At 34.4% G+C, this 17,500-nt stretch overlaps 1 protein-coding gene across 1 annotated transcript in view; it reads left to right on the forward strand.

Moving 5' to 3' along the window:
- Positions 1 to 15,809, forward strand: part of LOC137628385 (uncharacterized) — a 19,637-nt gene extending 3,828 nt beyond the window's left edge. Inside the window, exons 2-4 of the mRNA XM_068359536.1 lie at positions 7,915 to 7,982; positions 14,480 to 14,609; positions 15,094 to 15,809. Coding sequence (XP_068215637.1) covers positions 7,926 to 7,982; positions 14,480 to 14,609; positions 15,094 to 15,368 — 462 coding nt within the window. The 5' untranslated portion in view covers positions 7,915 to 7,925 and the 3' untranslated portion in view covers positions 15,369 to 15,809. The remainder of the gene's footprint in view (positions 1 to 7,914; positions 7,983 to 14,479; positions 14,610 to 15,093) is intronic.
- Positions 15,810 to 17,500: the final 1,691 nt, after the last annotated feature.

Here is a 17,500-nt window from a genome sequence, read left to right on the forward strand (position 1 = left end):
TTGGAATCGATATAAAATCAAATGGTGGTTTTTGGTGCTACTTGTGAAAACAAATTCTATATTGAATCAGTGTCAAACCTCTAATTTTAAGTATTTCCATATACCGAATAATGGCTTCATTTCAAAGTTAGAAACAAGTTTAATTTCGAATAATTAGAAATGAATTTCTTTTAGAATTTTGAAATATTAAATTTTAAAAGCCGGATATGGGATTACAATTTCAAACCGAATGATGGCTTCATTTCAGAGTTAGAAATAAGTTTATTTTAAAATGATTAGAAATGAGGTTCTTTTACAATTTTGAAAAAACAAAAAATTAAAAAGCCGGGTATGAGATTACAATTTCAAACCGAATAACGACTTCATTTCAAACTTAGAAATAAGTTCAATTTCAAATAATTACACGAGGTTCTTTTAGAATTTTGAAACATTAAATTTCAAAAGCCGGATATGGGATTACAATTTCAGCCATTTCAAAGCCTGAATTTAGTTTAATCTCAATTAGTGAGATTTTAAAATTTTGAAATAAAATAAATTTCAAATAAAAATAAAACTTTTCAAACCGGGAGATAAGCTTAATTTCAAATACAGAAATAAGTTTTTTTTTTTTTTTTTAAGGCGGAATATAAGCTTAATTTCAATCCAAGATAAAAGTTTTAAATGCGGAATATAAGCTAATTTCAAAAACAGAAAAATGTCTTTAAGAAATGAGATTCTTTGAGAATCTTGAAACATTAAATTTCAAATAACAATATTTTTTCAAACCGGAAAAGGAGATTCATTTCAAACCCAGAAATAAGTTCTTTCTATGATCAAGATAAGCTTAATTTAAATCCCAGAAATAAGGCTTCTCAATTCTATTATTCTAGGCATAAGGCTTTTTCAATGGGGACTATAAGCTTATTTTCAAACCATGAAATAAGTCTATTTTCAAACCATGAAATAAGTCTATTTTCAAACCATGAAATAAGTCTATTTTCAAACCATGAAATAAGTCTATTTTCAAAGATGAAAATAAGTTTGTTTTCAAAGATGAAAATAAGTTTGTTTTCAAAGATGAAAATAAGTTTGTTTTCAAAGATGAAAATAAGTTTGTTTTCAAAGATGAAAATAAGCTTATCAACCCAGAAATGTCTTATTTCAAAAATGAAAATAAGCTTAATTTCAAACCCAGAAATAAGTTCTTTCCATGATGAAGATAAGCTTAATTTAAATCCCAGAAATAAGGCTCTTCAATGCGGAAAATCAGCTTCATTTCAAACCCAGAAATAATTCTATTTTTCTATAATTAAGGCTTTTTCAATTGGGAATATAAGCTTATTTTTAAACCATGAAATAATTCTGTTTTCAAAGATGAAAGCTTAATTTCAACCCAGAAATAAGTCTGACTTCAAAGATGAAAATAAGCTTAAATGTCAAACTAAAAAATAAGTCTGTTTTCAAAACGAGAAAATCTTAATTTCAATCCAAGATAAAAAGTGTTTTCAATAGAGGCAGAGCGATTGTTAATCTATCGTTCAACAATGGCGTGACAATATCGTAGGTCATTGTGCCATAAAAAATAGTTTAAAAAAAAATACTTTTTAAGAGATACAAAGCAAATTGCTAGTCTGCCGTTCAACAGGGCATAATAAGAAGTCTCAGAATAGGTGATAAACTTGATTCCTAAGCCAAGTGACCTAAGTATAAAAATCAAATTAACTTAATGTTACGGTTCTAATCTACTTCAGATAACTATCAATCAAAGTCAATCAATCAATCAATTATTCAATCAATCAATCGATCAATCAATTTAATCTACTTCCGCATAAGGAGATTTTGGTAAGGATGCCCATATGATTCTTTGCATAGTTATGTAAAATTTACTTAAGAATCCTTACGAAAAAAAATACCAGAACTTAGACCTCATTACCTTTACTAGTCTTAGAATTTGGGAGAGATAAGATTGCATATATTGAAAACAAATGTAGGTTGGATTATCGCAGGTGAACTAGTCAGTCCTGAGGGCGGATCGTTCAGCTTTGGCGGAAGTTTGCTTTTCAGGCCGATTTTTGCAAATTGTGTTTTCGTACAGAGAGAACTCATCGTTTTGAATGAAATATTTTGTATGGATAATTTTTTTGTATATGCATTTTATTACAATGGTAAAAGATTGGAATTGAAATCATAATGTAATTATATATATATATATATATATATATATATATATATATATATATATATATATATATATATATATATACACTGTATGGGTAATGTGTATGTATATATATATATATATATATATATATATATATTGTATATATACGTATATACATATACATATATATATATATATATATATATATATATATATATATATATATATATATATATATATATATAGCATATATACATACATATATATATAGCATATATACATACATATATATATAGCATATATACATACATATATATATAGCATATATACATACATATATATATATAGCATATATACATACATATATATATAGCATATATACATACATATATATATAGCATATATACATACATATATATATAGCATATATACATACATATATATATATATATATATATATATATATATATATATATATATATATATATATATATACATATTGCATATATATACATATAGATACAAATATATAAATATATATGTACATATTTACTTTTGTGTGAGTGTATATTAAGTATATCTACATACATACATACATATATATATATATATATATATATATATATATATATATATATATATATATATATATATATACATATATATATACATATATATATGTGTGTGTGTGAAATAATTATACATCATGTGGCAAAATATTATAACACAATCAATACTAACTCAGCACTTACCTTAGCCCGCAACAACAGACACATCTTGAGTCGAGTCTTGAATTCAAATAACGTAGCTATTCCTTCCATCTAGTTGTCAGGGAAGGTCTCACACCTTGAGATCCTACGAAAATAAAAAATAAAAATAAATAAAAGAATTGTTATCTGTACAAATTTAACTTCAAATGTATCTTGAAAAGCTAAGGCAGAGTATTTGGAGTGACTAAGATATGGCTTGTATAGTCATTAAAGGCGTAATGATAATTATTGACATAATTGAACTATAATTTTAGGCCAGACGTGAAAAAAAAAAAATCGATTACTCAAGATAGAATAAATTTTTTTGCCTATGACCGCACCAAAAAAATAAGAAATCGATTTCTAAGCCTAGTAGAGACTGAAAAATTAATAATAATCATACTAAATTTGGATCCGGATGAGAATTTAAACCCTGAAATGTTATTCAATGAGAAAAAAACACATAAAACTGAATTATAGTAAGATATTATGAAGCATTTTACCTTTGAAGGTGTTGCAAACCTCCACTTAAAATATAATTTTGCTACCTTAACCGTGCAAGGCGGTATATCTTAGCAAACCATATTTGCCAACGGTTATATAAGCGGATGAGCAACCTGGTGGAGTAAAGAGAACTTTGGGTGTGGAAGATATGCCTCCCTAAATTTCGATAAAGTCACTGGCAGCAGGGAGACGGATTGGGTTTAAGGCGAGGAGACAAGATGACATTTTGTCTTTTCAGCTTCTACTCCTGAAGCCTGTCGGATGATCTTACTGGAATTAGTATGGACCGGCAGGGGTCACTTGCCTTGGTTTGATAGGCACTGTGCATCACAAGGAACTGGCTATTCATTGAGGAATTTAGCCAATTAATCCTCTTGAGGCCCTTTGCGTCAATAGGCGTAGGAAGAGATGATAATGATATTGATTTAATACATATTTGCTCTTGTTTTCTCTATGTCAGACTTCCTTTCAGTATTATTATTATTATTATTATTATTATTATTAGCTATGCTACAACCCTTTTTGGAAAATCAGGATATTATGAACCCATGATATTATAAGCCCAAGGGATCCAACAGGGAAAACAGGAGAGGAAATAAGAAAACAGAATAGTGTGCCCGAATGTACCTTAATAACTTTTCCCTTTATTGCATTTATGCCTTATCTTTCACCCGCATATGCAGCTTTTCCTCATTGTATCAAAATCGGTTTACAAAATAATTGGTATATGATATAAGTAATTCATTCAACACATCTGGAAGATGTAAGTACATGTGCCCACAAAGGCATCTCAATATTTTTCTAAACTATTTATTCTGTTAAAATAACAGTTTAAAATTAGAAGTGAAACTATAAAATTCCTCGAGTGCCATATGTGGATGAGATCATGTTGACAAGTAGATGGAGATGGTATGGTCATGCTCTTCGCACTCCCCAAGAGAGATTAGTTCACTAAATTTTCAACTGGGCTCCACAAGGAACTAAAAGAGTTGGAAGAACCACGCCTACATGGTTGAGGACTATGAAGCGTGAAGTAGGAGATTATGAATGGAGAAATATTGATTTAAAAGCTCAAGATAGAGACGACTGGCGAAATCTAACCGAAGCCCTTCTCGTCAATGGGCAGAGGAGATGGTGATGATGATGATGATGCATGATAATGATGATTTATTCTGTCGTCACTTTCGTTGACCATCTGTTCCCATCACACATTCTCAACACTTTCATTTTGGTCAACTATACGGAAGCCACCAGTTATATTTTTATATTTACAGTTTCGTTTATAGATAAATGATTGCTTCAATAACATTTATTTGTCCAAACACTACTATTATGTCATTTACCAACAACTAGTCACCAAATTGAACAACCTACCCATAATGGATTTTTCATGAAGTAAATCCAAAGAATTACTTGAGTGAAATTACTTTGAAAAATATGGAATTCTTCTTTTGCAGTGTTGTTGATGTTCATTGATCACGTTTCTTTAAGACAAACAAATTAATCTTCACTTTTGAAGAATCTGTGGCCAGATATATTCGATTAAACACCACGATTTTCAAACATTTATTCATTATTATTATTATTATTATTATTATTATTATTATCCAAGCTACAACCCTAGTTGGAAAAGCAAGATGCTATAAGCCCAGGGGCCCCAATAGGGAAAAATAGCCCAATGAGGAAAGGAAATAAGGAAATAAATAAATGAAGAGGAAAAATTAACAATAAATCATTCTAAAAAAGGCAACAACGTCAAAACAGATATGTCATATATAAACTATTAACAACGTCAAAAACAAATATGGCATATATAAACTATAAAAAGACTCATGTCCGCCTGGTCAACAAAAAAGCATTTGCTCCAACTTTGAACTTTTGAAGTTCTACTGATTCAACTACCCGATTAGGAAGATCATTCCACAACTTGGTAACAGCTGGAATAAAACTTCTTTTAAACTTCTTTTAAACGATTATGAAGATCTTCGTTTACAGTGTTATAGATATTCATCTAATACAAAGAAGTACCTTAAAAGACGACAAACAAATTAATCTTCTCTTTCGAAGAATCTGTAGCCAGATATATAAGATTAAACACCACGATTTTCAAACATTAATTGAAATTATTTAAACGATTATGAAGATCTTCCTTTTCAGTATTGTAGATCTTCCTTTAATAAAAAAAAGTCCGTTAAAAGACGACATACCAATTTACCTACGCCTCTGAAAAATCTGTGACCAGATATATTCGATTAAACACACGATTTTAAAACAATTTTTTATATTACTTTAACAATTATGAAATTCTTCGTTTGCAGTGTTATAGATATTCATCTAATACAAAGTACCACCTTAAAAGACGACAAACAAATTAATCTTCACTTTCGAAGAGTCTGTAACCAGATATAAACGATTAAACACCCCAATTTTCAAACATTAATTGATATCTTAAAAATCATGGCATTCTTCGTTTGCAGTATTGTAAATATCCATTTAATACAAAGAAATACCTAGTTGAATTGGCTAATATAAGTATTTTTATAGATTATAAATGGAATATCTGTTTTGACGTTGTTACTGTTTTCAAAATGATTTGTTGATTTGTTCTCATCATTTACTTATTTCCTTTCCTCACTGGGCTATTTTTCCCTGTTGGAGCCCTTTGGCTTGTAGCATCTTTCTTTTTTCACTAGGGTTGTGGCTTGGTTAGTAATAATAATAATAATAATAATAATAATAATAATAATAATAATGATGGTGATGATGATGATGATTATGATGATGATGATGATGATCTGAACCAAAAACACAACACTTAGTCTATTGTGTGGTTTAGTGGATATATGGTCTGGTATTAGTGGTTTATATCTCCAAGAAGGTTGTTTGTCTAATCTATCTTTAAAAGCTATTTACTACACACACACATATATATATATATATACATATATATAATTTATATATACATATATACATATATATACACACACACACACATATATATATATACATATATATATATATATATAATATATATATATGTGTGTGTGTACACACACATACATACATATATATATATATATATATATATATATATATTTACATATATATACATATATATAAATATATATATATATATATATATATATATATATATATACATAATATATATATATATATATATATATATATATATATATATATATAATATATGTATATATATACATATATATATATACATATATATATAAGATTAATAACAATAATTATCAGGTATCCACAAAAATAAAAAGGCTTAAAGATCATTTTAGTTTCCTAAACATACTTATATGAAGAAATAGAATAAATAAATGTACATTCTTATAAATATATGTAATCATCACGCACCACATAAATATATTTACATATATCTAAATATACATACAGAGAGAGAGAGAGAGAGAGAGAGAGAGAGAGAGAGAGAGAGAGAGAGAGAGAGAGAGAGAGAGAGAGAGAGAGAGAGATAATGGCATGGGGACAAAAACATCAGAAAAAGAAAGTTTGGTAAAAGTTATCAAGCTTTTAATCTTAAACATTTCGATTTTAGATAAGGATAAGAAGAAAGCTAACTGATTTGGGATCACACAAACAAACATTCCCCACCATTTCTTAACATCAACAAGGAAGATAAAGGTTATTAGTCCACTGTAGGACAAAGGCCCCAGACAGGCCCTTAACCTCGCCACTGTTTATGGTCTTTCTATATTAGTCTATAACCAGAAATATTTCTTTTCTTTTTCTAGATATAATCAGTAAGAAATTCGACGTTATATACACTACAATAATAGCACATTATACTCTGTAGCAACTATGTACCTAGACAGAAACCTGATAAAATGCATATTTTGTATAGCATACATTCAAATCCTTACTTATTGAACAGCATATATCAGAATTCCATATTATACAGTACTTATGATAAAATTTGCAATCTTCCAATGGGCAATTCCTACTCATCATGTATTTTATCTATATAATTGACTAAGTATTTGAAATTTGTAATACTACCTGAGTACGTTTGTCTATAGTCCATTTCTTTTAGCGATGCATATTTGCACCGACTCGCAGTGGTGCCCTTTTAGCTCGGAAAAGTTTCCTGATCGCTGATTGGTTGGAATTATCTCGTCCAACCAATCAGCGATCCGGAAACTTTTCCGAGCTAAAAGGGCCCCGCTGCGAGTCGGTGCCCTTTTAGCTCGGAAGAGTTTCGTGATCGCTGATTGGTTGGAATTATCTCGTCCAACCAATCAGCGATCCGGACTTTTCCGAGCTAAAAGGGCACCGCTGCGAGTCGGTGCAAATATGCATCGCTAAAAGAAATGGACTATAGTAATCAATAGGGTGGAAAAGGTATGTAAAATATCACAACCAATGCCATCCATTCAAAAGGGCTCATCCCTACACGCATACCGCGACCTGGTTGCCTGTTGTGCTGTACTTTGTAAACTTTGTATTTTGCACAATAAATTGTTTCTCTCTTTCCAGATATATTCGCGATGGCGTTGAGGCTTATAACGGCTCTGTTTGTTTTGATAAACACCGTTTCTGCAAGGGTAAGTGTTTTGCATACATATGTACACATAAATAAATGAAAAATTATATTTCAATTAAGTAAAACCTTCCATGATATTAATTGCTTTAACTTACACAGATGGCTTGTTAGCGCCATTCACATATTGCATACACTCTTGCACTTCCTGGATATAAAGACCATTCCTATTCCATAAGTCTTGCACAATTATCTATCCACTTATTGCAAAGCCTCACTTTCTAATTCTTGAAACCTATGAATTAAATACCCTGTTCACTAAGTTACTGTCGTCTATTACTATTATGCTACTTTTAATTTCTCACTGTTATTATCCTTACTAGCTAAGCTACAACCCTAGTTGGATAAGCCAAATGCTATGAGCCCAATGGCTTCAATAAGTACAATAGCCAGTGCGTTAAGCATATACTGAAACAGATAGAATAAGTGTGCCTGAGTGTATTCTCAAGCAAGAGAACTCTCAACATAAGAGAAGTCCACGGTACAGAGGCTATAGCACTACCTAAGATTAGAGAACAATAGTTTGATTTTGGAGTACCCTACTAGAAGAGTTACTTACCAAAGCTAAGTGTCTTTTCTACCGTTATCAAGTGGAAAGTAGCCATTAAACTTGAACAATTACAGTACAGTATAATAAACAAGCAGTTCGATTCAACACTATAATTATTCTCAACAATCACTTCATACATTCCAAACTTGATTTCCAAAGACAATTCGCGTCTCTGCCCCTTCTTCTGCACACAACCTGTTACCTTTCTTGCTTCACCTAGCGGAATTCACCTCTTCTGTCATCTTACCATCATTATCTATATTTACTCCCAGTTGCTTAAATTCAAATAAACTACCTCCATTCTTCCACCGTCCCTATCAACATTATTGCTACATATTTCCATTGGGCCTCATAACCATACTCTTTAATACCATTTACTTACAACTGTTCCACCTTGAAAACAGTTTGAAATTCTTTTACTTCTTCTTCTTCCCAGCTTTATCCCTATTCGGGGTCGCCGTTTCTAATGAGTCTCTTCCATCTCCCTCTGTCCTGTGTCATTTCCTCCCATACTCCCTTCTCCCTCATATCATCTCTAATGCAATCTCTCCACCTGGTCTTAGGTCTTCCTCTCCTTCGTGTTCCATCCACCTCCACGTCCATCACTTCTCTTGCCATGTGTTGCCCTTCTCTTCTCATCAGGTGGCCATACCATCTTAACCTTGCCTCTTGCACTTTCTTTGATGCCTCAGTGACTTTTACTGTACCCCTAATATGTTCATTTCTAACCCTGTCCTTTTTGGTTACTCCACTCATCCACCTAAGCATCCTCATCTCGGTTACGTTCAACTTTCTACCCTCTGTTTTCTTTAGGGGTGCTGCTTCCAATCCATATGTCATTGCTGGTCTGACCACTGCCTTGTGCACTCTGCCCTTCAATCTTATAGGGACTTTCCTATCACATATGATACCAGACACCTTCCTCCAGTTGTTCCAACCACACTGAATCCGGTTGTTAATTTCCTCTTCCATGTTCCCCCCATTGTCGATCACTGAACCAAGGTACTTGAATTTATGAACCCTTTTGATGTTTCCTCCGCCTAATTTGATCGTTGTTTGCTGGTCGCCATCCATCTCAGTTGTCATATACTCTGTCTTCTTCCTGCTTATTCTTAAACCTCTACTCTCCAAGGCATATCTCCATCTTTCTAGTTTCCCCTCCAGTTCTTCCCTGTTCTCGGCTACCAAGACTATATCATCTGCATAGAGCAGACACCATGGTGGCTCCTCCCTGACATCCTCTGTTAACACATCCAAGACGATGTTAAACAGGAGTGGGCTTAGAGCAGATCCCTGATGTAGCCCGACTCCGACTTGGAAATTTTCTGTTCTTCCAACTGTAGATCTGACGCTGGTCTTTACATTTCTATACATCTCCCTGATCATTCTGACATACTTCTCCATCACTCCTCTCCCCCTGAGACATCTCCATATTTCCTGTCGTGGTACTCTGTCATATGCCTTCTCTAGGTCTATAAAGGCCATATGCAAGACCTTTTGCTTCTCTCTGTACTTTTCCATAATTTGTCTCAAAGCGAAAATACCATCCACAGTACTAAGCCCCTTCATGAATCCTAGTTGCTGTCTACCGATGGAAACTTGCTGCCGTAATCTTTCATCCATAATTCTTTCAAATACCTTCAGTGTATGTGACATGAGTTTTATTCCTCGATAATTTTCACAACACTGTATGTCCCCTTTCTCTTTGAATATTGGGATTAATATACTTTCCTTCCATTTTTCGGGTATTGTCTCACTTTCCATAATCTTTTTCATTAACTGCCACAATATGTCAATTCCTTCCTCATCAAGAGCCTTCCAGGCTTCTGCAGGTATGCCATCTGGTCCCACAGCTTTACCATTTTTCATCTTTCCCAGTGCCCCTCTAACCTCAGCTTTTGTTATTTCTGTGACTGGTCCACAATTTGTGTGTCCGTCTCCTCTTAGAAATCTTTCATTTTCTTCATTCAGTAAGGCCTCAAAATATTCTTCCCATCTCTTTATTATGTCTCTCTCATTTCTCAGTATATTTCCATCCTTATCCTTAATCTGTCTTATGTGTGCTATATCCTTGGTACTCTTATTTCTCATGTGTGCTAGTTTAAAGATCTTTCCTTGCCCTTCCTTGGTATCTAGCTCTTTGTAAAGCTGATCATATGCTCTATCCTTAGCAATTGCTACAATTTTCTTTGCTAATTTATTTGCTTCCTTATAGGCCATCCAGTCCTCTTACATTTGGGTCCCCTCCCACCTTTTCTTCGCTTCTCTCTTTTGCTTTGTTGCATCCTTCACTTCTTCACTGAACCACCACGTTTCCTTATTTTCGAACATCTTACCACTACTCTCACCCAGTATTTCTCTAGCAACCCGCAGTATTATCTCCATCGTTCTATTCCACCATTCATCAACATCCTCAATTTCATGAGTTAGTTCCTCTAATACTTTTTCTTTAAACTGCCTACAAAGTTCAATATCTTTCAGCTTAAACCATTTAATCCTTTTTGGCCCCTGCATTTTTTTCTTCCTTATTTGTTCAACTTCCATAACCAAGTCCATCACTACCAAACGATGTTGCACACTCACATGGTCTCCTGGTATGACCTTACAATCTTTTACCTCGCGCAAATCTTTCCTCTTATACATCAAGTAATCTATCTGGCTGGACCTTCCGCCGCTTTTGTACGTAACTAGATGTTCTTGCCGCTTGGTGAAAAAAGTGTTCGCCAGTACCATATCCTTGGCCACAGCAAAATCAACAATTCTCTCACCCTCTGCATTTCTTTCATCATGGCCATACCCACCATGTATATGGCTGATCACATGGTTATTCTGGCCTACATGCCCATTCAGATCTCCCCCGACAAGGCATCTTTCATCTGCTGGTACCTTTTCCATCTCCTCCTCTAAGTCTGACCAGAAGTGATCTTTCTCTTCATCTGAGCATCCTGACTGGGGTGCATATGCACTAAAGATGTTAACAGTGCAATTTTCAACCATCAGCCTGACCCAAATAATCCTATCGTTTCTTCTATTTACTTCAACGATTTCCTTCTTCATTTCACTTGACAGAATTATTCCAACACCATTCCTACCTTCTTTATTTGCTCCGCTATAGAACATCTTATACCCCTCCCCAAGTTCCCTCGCTTTGTTACCTTTCCATCTTGTCTCCTGTACACACAGAATATCTACTCGTCTTGTTTTCATAAGGTCAGCTATTGCCCGCCCTCTTCCTGTCATTGTACCAACATTTAAGGTTCCTACTCGTAGTTCTCGAGCTCTCATCTTTAGCCGCACTCGCTCACGATGCGGTAGCCCTTGCATGTCCACAGAGTTAGGGCGATGTATCTGTGGGTCACTTCCAGGTGACAACCTAGCCCTATTCTCATTTTATAAAAGTTCTGGCAGGAGATTTTACAGACGGATGCCCTTCATGACTCCAACCCTCCCAATTTATCCGGGCTTGGAACCGGCACTGAGTTGGGCTATCTTGCCTTCCCCCAGTTTGAAATTCTTTTACTATTTTCCACAATTATTATTATTATTATTATTATTATTATTATTATTATTATTATTATTATTATTATTGCTTGCTAAGCTATAACCCTAGTTGGAAAAGCTGGATGCTATAAGCCCAGGGGCTCCAACAGGAAAAACAGCCCAGTGAGGAAAGGAAATAAAGGAAAATAAGATACTTTTAGAACAGTAATATTAAAACAAATACCACAATTACCACTATATCATGAGTCGCAATTGATTATCCTATAACTTAGCATCAAATTCCACTGTCTGCTCTTTGACTTCTGGACCCATTTTCACACCAAACCAGTCACTCCCCAGCCTGTGTATTCTTATGCATATATATGAATAGAAGGGAAAATAGTAAAAGTGAAAAACAAGCTTTAATTTAAAACGAAATTATATTGCATTTAGATGTAACAAAATCTGAAAGTTAAAAATATAACAGCAAGCTTTCATTACTATTCTATCTTATTTCTCTTCCTCTTGTTTTGTTAAAGTTTTTATAGTTTATATAGGAGATATTTATTTTAATATTTTATTTTTTTCGTTTCATTTCCTCACTGAGCTATTTTCCCTGTTGGAACTCCTGGGCTTATAGCATCCTGCTTTTCCAACTAGGATTGTACCTTAGCAAATAATAATAATAATAATAATAAAATAATAATAATAATAAAATAATAATAAAATAATAATAATAATAATAATAATAATAATAATAATAATAATAAATGGTTTTCATTAACTGATTCTCGGTGACCCTTCTAAAATGTAGCAAGGCAGAGTCATTTCTCAAAAGAGAATGATGATTCACTTTCTCCACAAAAAAGTCAAATGCTTAACTATGATTAAAGTATACATATATCAATTAGATTAAAACCTATAGAAAATTATGGTTCTCTTTTTATTGCAATCTTTAGTGTAATTCGATTCATAACACATAAAGGTTTCATGGGCTACTTTCTGGCAAGTATTCTACTATGACTTAATCAAGGTCCCAATTATAAGAAAGTCCTTACATTGTTATAATGTGGCCTCAAATTACTATTACTATTACTATTACTTGCTAAGCTACAACCCTAGTTGGAAGCCCAGGGGCTCCAGCAGGGAACATAACCCAGTGAGGAAAGGAAACAAGGAAAAATAGAATATTTTAAGAAGAGTAACAATATTAAAATAAATACTCCTATATGAACTATATAAACTTTAACAAAACAAGAGGAAGAGAAATAAGATAGAATAGTGTGCCCCAGTGTACCCTCAAGCAAGAGAACTCTAACCCAAGACAGTGGAAGACCATGGTACAGAGGCTATGTTACTACCCAAGACTAGAGAACAATGTTTTGATTTTGGAGTGTCCTTCTCCTAGAAGAACTGCTTACCATAGCTAAAGAGTCTCTCTACCCTTAGAAAGGGGAAAGTGGCCACTGAACAGATACAGTGCAGTAGTTAACCCCTTGGGTGAAGAAAAATATGGTAATTTCAGTGTTATCAGGTGTACGAGGACAGAGGAGAATATGTAAAGAATATGCCAGACTATTTAGTGTATGTGTAGGCAAAGGGAAAGTGAACCGTAACAAGAGAGAAGGATCCAATGCAATATTGTCTGGTCAGTCAAAAGACGTTATAACTCTCTAGTGGTAGTACCTCAACGGGCACAGAAGATCCCCAACTTACAAACATTCAATTTACAAACATTCAGAGATACAAACACAAATCCATCTGAAAATAACAAAGATAACATAAAGAAATATTGTGATAAAACAATATTATATCATTTAATACATAAGGCAAAACCACACTTGTAATAACTAGGTATTTATTTCATATGAAACCCAACTGTTTATTGACTCCTGTAGCTGGATATCATAAGCATGAGATTCAGATTAGGATTTACTCTATGGCAAAAGTTAACAAAATTCACACTTACAAACAATTCGACAAACGAGTAATTCGACTCACGGGCAATTCGACTCACGGTCAATTCAACTTACGAACAATTCAACTTACGAACAATTCAACTTACGAACAATTCAACTTACGAACAATTCTACTTACGAACATTTTTTTTTACCTATTAAGTTTGTAAGTTGAGGATTTCTGTATAGACCCATTTGATAAATAAAATAAATTTTCCCAACATGATCACCATCTAAGTAACGGAATCTTGCAGCAGCTGGAGGACAGAGAGTACCACAAACCACATATATCAATTGGATTGAAACCTATAGTACATTATGGTTCTCCTTTTATGGCAATCTTTAGTGTAATTCAATTTCAAACACCAAAGCTTCATGAGCTACTTTCTGGCAAATATTCCACCATGACTTAATCAAGGTCCCAATTATAAACAATTCCCCACATTGTTATAGTGTGGGCCTCAAATGCAGTGTGTAGACCCATTTGATAAATGACATTCATCTTCCCAACAGGATCACCACCTAAGCAATGGAAACTTACAGCAGCTGGAGGATGGAGACTACCCCAAACCACATGGTAACTATAGATTCCCAGACATATTCCCGGATGAGCAAACTGACGATATCAACGGCTTTTACACAGGTAACAATCTCCCTCGACCAGATGGCTTCAATTCCCTGGCGGGGTTTAGCTTCCCATCCCTCCCCAAGGAAGAATCACCCCATTTGCCCACTAGAGATTCCGTTAACGATTCTGTCCATTCAATCGACCCTTCCCCAGTAGACCCAGAAGGTGCAGCAACCAACATAACCGACCCAATACTTGACCCAAGTTCCCCCCATCTCAACGATGACGGAGGTAGCACCCACTTAGTGTAAACCACTATTGCATCCATTAATCCTCTTTTTGTTAGAAAAAAAAAAATACTGGTTACATTTTCTGTTAATAATATCTAGAATGTCCAAAAATATTAAATTCATGACTATGCATTTTGTTAAGTATTTGATCAATATGAAATACACATTTGACATCCCTTTGTCTAATAGTAAGAGGCTGCATCAATTATGCTTTAAAGTAACAATTTTGTAACTTGAGTTAATAAAACTATTTTGTATTTTCCTGCCAGAGCCTCAGTTTGATATAGAACCACCATTCTACGGAAGGCCAGAACCCTTCCGCGTTGGGCGTCCATACTTCCGTCAACCAGGGGTACGAAGAGCAACCAGACGACCAAGTTTCTTCAGTGCATCCACGCCTTCACAAGCTGTGGTCAGAACTCCTCCTAGGGGAATAGTCCGTGGCAGTGGACCTTTTGGCAGGGCAGCCCCAACATACGTCAGCGAGCCTGGCGTGACTGGTTTCATGAAGTCTTTCAGACGTCTCATAAGAACATACATCTAAAGTGATAATTTTTCTTAAATTGAAAAGCATCTGAGATAGGCTAATCAAAAGTCTACCAAGAGTGAGGGAAGTCTGCACCTTTGTAAGCCTCCAAGAGGATATTCAAACTTTTTTCTCCAGGTGGACCCATTTCTGAGTAGAAAACTACCAGGAATCATGTCCTATCGAAGTTCACTATCATTCAGAAAGTGGAACTCAACAGTTATTCAGAAAGTGAGCTCCACATCATACTACTCTGGCAGTGGCCTTCACTGTCCATAGCGGCAAATAGTTTTTGTTATCTTTTTCAAATATACGTTAATCAGATGAACTGTATGAATTTACCACAAGCACATCTGCAATGTATTGTATATAAGTCACTCAGGGTTAATTTGTTATCATTGTAGGTTTAGTTTCATTACTGTTAAGTGAAAGCTTTTGTAAACTGTATTAATTAGCTATATAAGTACTGTTAACTGTTAACTTGTATTTATGTTAACTTTGAACTTCAATAACTTTGTGTGAAAGAATAGATGCCGGCATCTCTAGTGCTTAGCCTTGTAAAGACACCAATATACCTGTTATTCCTTACATTGGTGTATTATTTAAACCTTGTAGAGTGCAAGCTAATTTTCAGAGTGTATTCTGTGAGTTATAAAGGAGTCAGCTTGTTTGCAAATTAGTGAGCAGCAAAAGTATACACCTCTGTAACAACGAGACCTTAGAACTTCAGTTTGCTGTTGAGATCAAAAACCCGTCAGAAGAGGAAAAGTCCAGATTCTCGAACCGAAAATGTAATGGAACGGTCCTAAAAAATAACAAATCAAGAGATGAGAGGTGAAGATAATAATACCATCATCATCAAGTACGGGGTGTTCGATGTCGAACGGCCGTGGCCCTCTACACAAAACATCTCCATTCATTCCGGTCTTGAGCCTTCCTTTCCAACTCCACCATCGTTAGCCCGCACATCTCCTTGATATTGTCACTCAATCTAGTTTTAGGCCTTCCTCTCGTTCTTGTACCATAGACTGATCCAATCAGTAGCGTTCTTTCCAGAGTATTGTGTTTCCGAGCCTGGTGTCCAATAAAAGTTAGTTTTCTTTCATCCAAAATGTCAAGTAATCTTTTTTCGATATTGATCGCTTGTAGGACTTCCACGTTAGTCTTTTTCTCAATCCAGCTTATCCTAAGGACTCTTCTGTAACACCATAGTTCAAAACTTTCTAATCTTTTCCGATCTCTAGCTTTTAAAACCCAACATTCTGAGCCGTATGATGCGATGGGGAAAACAAGTGATTTGAGAAGCCGCTTCTTTATGTTTAGAGTGATATGTCTGTCTTTCCACACATTGCTTAGTGCGATGGTTGCATTCTTTGCAATACCAATTCTTTTTTTGATCTCTTGGGAGTCGTCTCCATTATTGGTGAAAGTTGCTCCGAGGTAAGTAAATTCAGTGACATTATCTAGGGCAACTCCGTCTAGTAGAATTTCTTGATCAGACGGGGATTTTTGACACTTCATGACCTTTGTTTTCTTAGCATTTAGGTACAGTCCCACTTTTTCACTCTCAGCTTTTACTTTTGATACTAATGTTTGGAGGTCCTCCATACTTCCAGCGATTAAAACCACATCGTCGGCGTATCTGAGATTAGTGATCTTTTGTCCTCCAATAATTATGCCTCCTTCGTAGTCTTCAAGCGCATTTCTCATTATGGTTTCCGAGTAGATGTTAAAGAGGTGGGGAGAAACAATGCATCCTTGTCTGACACCTTGTTCGATGTTAAACCAATCCGTTAGGCCATAAGATGTTCGCACTGCTGCTTTCTGTTGATTGTACAGTGCTTTCAGAAGTGAGATGACATGAGGTGGGAAAACCCATAGAGTACATGTCGTTCCATAAGATGTCATGTGCAACTGTATCAAAAGCTTTAGTGTAGTCAATAAAACAAAGGAATACATCGATTCCTCGTTCTGTTTTTTTCAAGGATCATCTTGAGATTCATGATTTGGTCTCTGGTGCCTTTCCCAGGACGGAATCCTACTTGTTCGTCAGCGATTTCTTCGTTCAGTTTGTTCGCCATTCTCTTAGCCATGATTTTCAAAAGAATTTTGCTACTGTGATTAATGAGGGAGATTGTCCTATTATCGCT

The sequence above is a fragment of the Palaemon carinicauda genome, chromosome 36, assembly GCF_036898095.1.
Source record: "Palaemon carinicauda isolate YSFRI2023 chromosome 36, ASM3689809v2, whole genome shotgun sequence".
Lineage (NCBI taxonomy): Eukaryota > Metazoa > Arthropoda > Malacostraca > Decapoda > Palaemonidae > Palaemon > Palaemon carinicauda.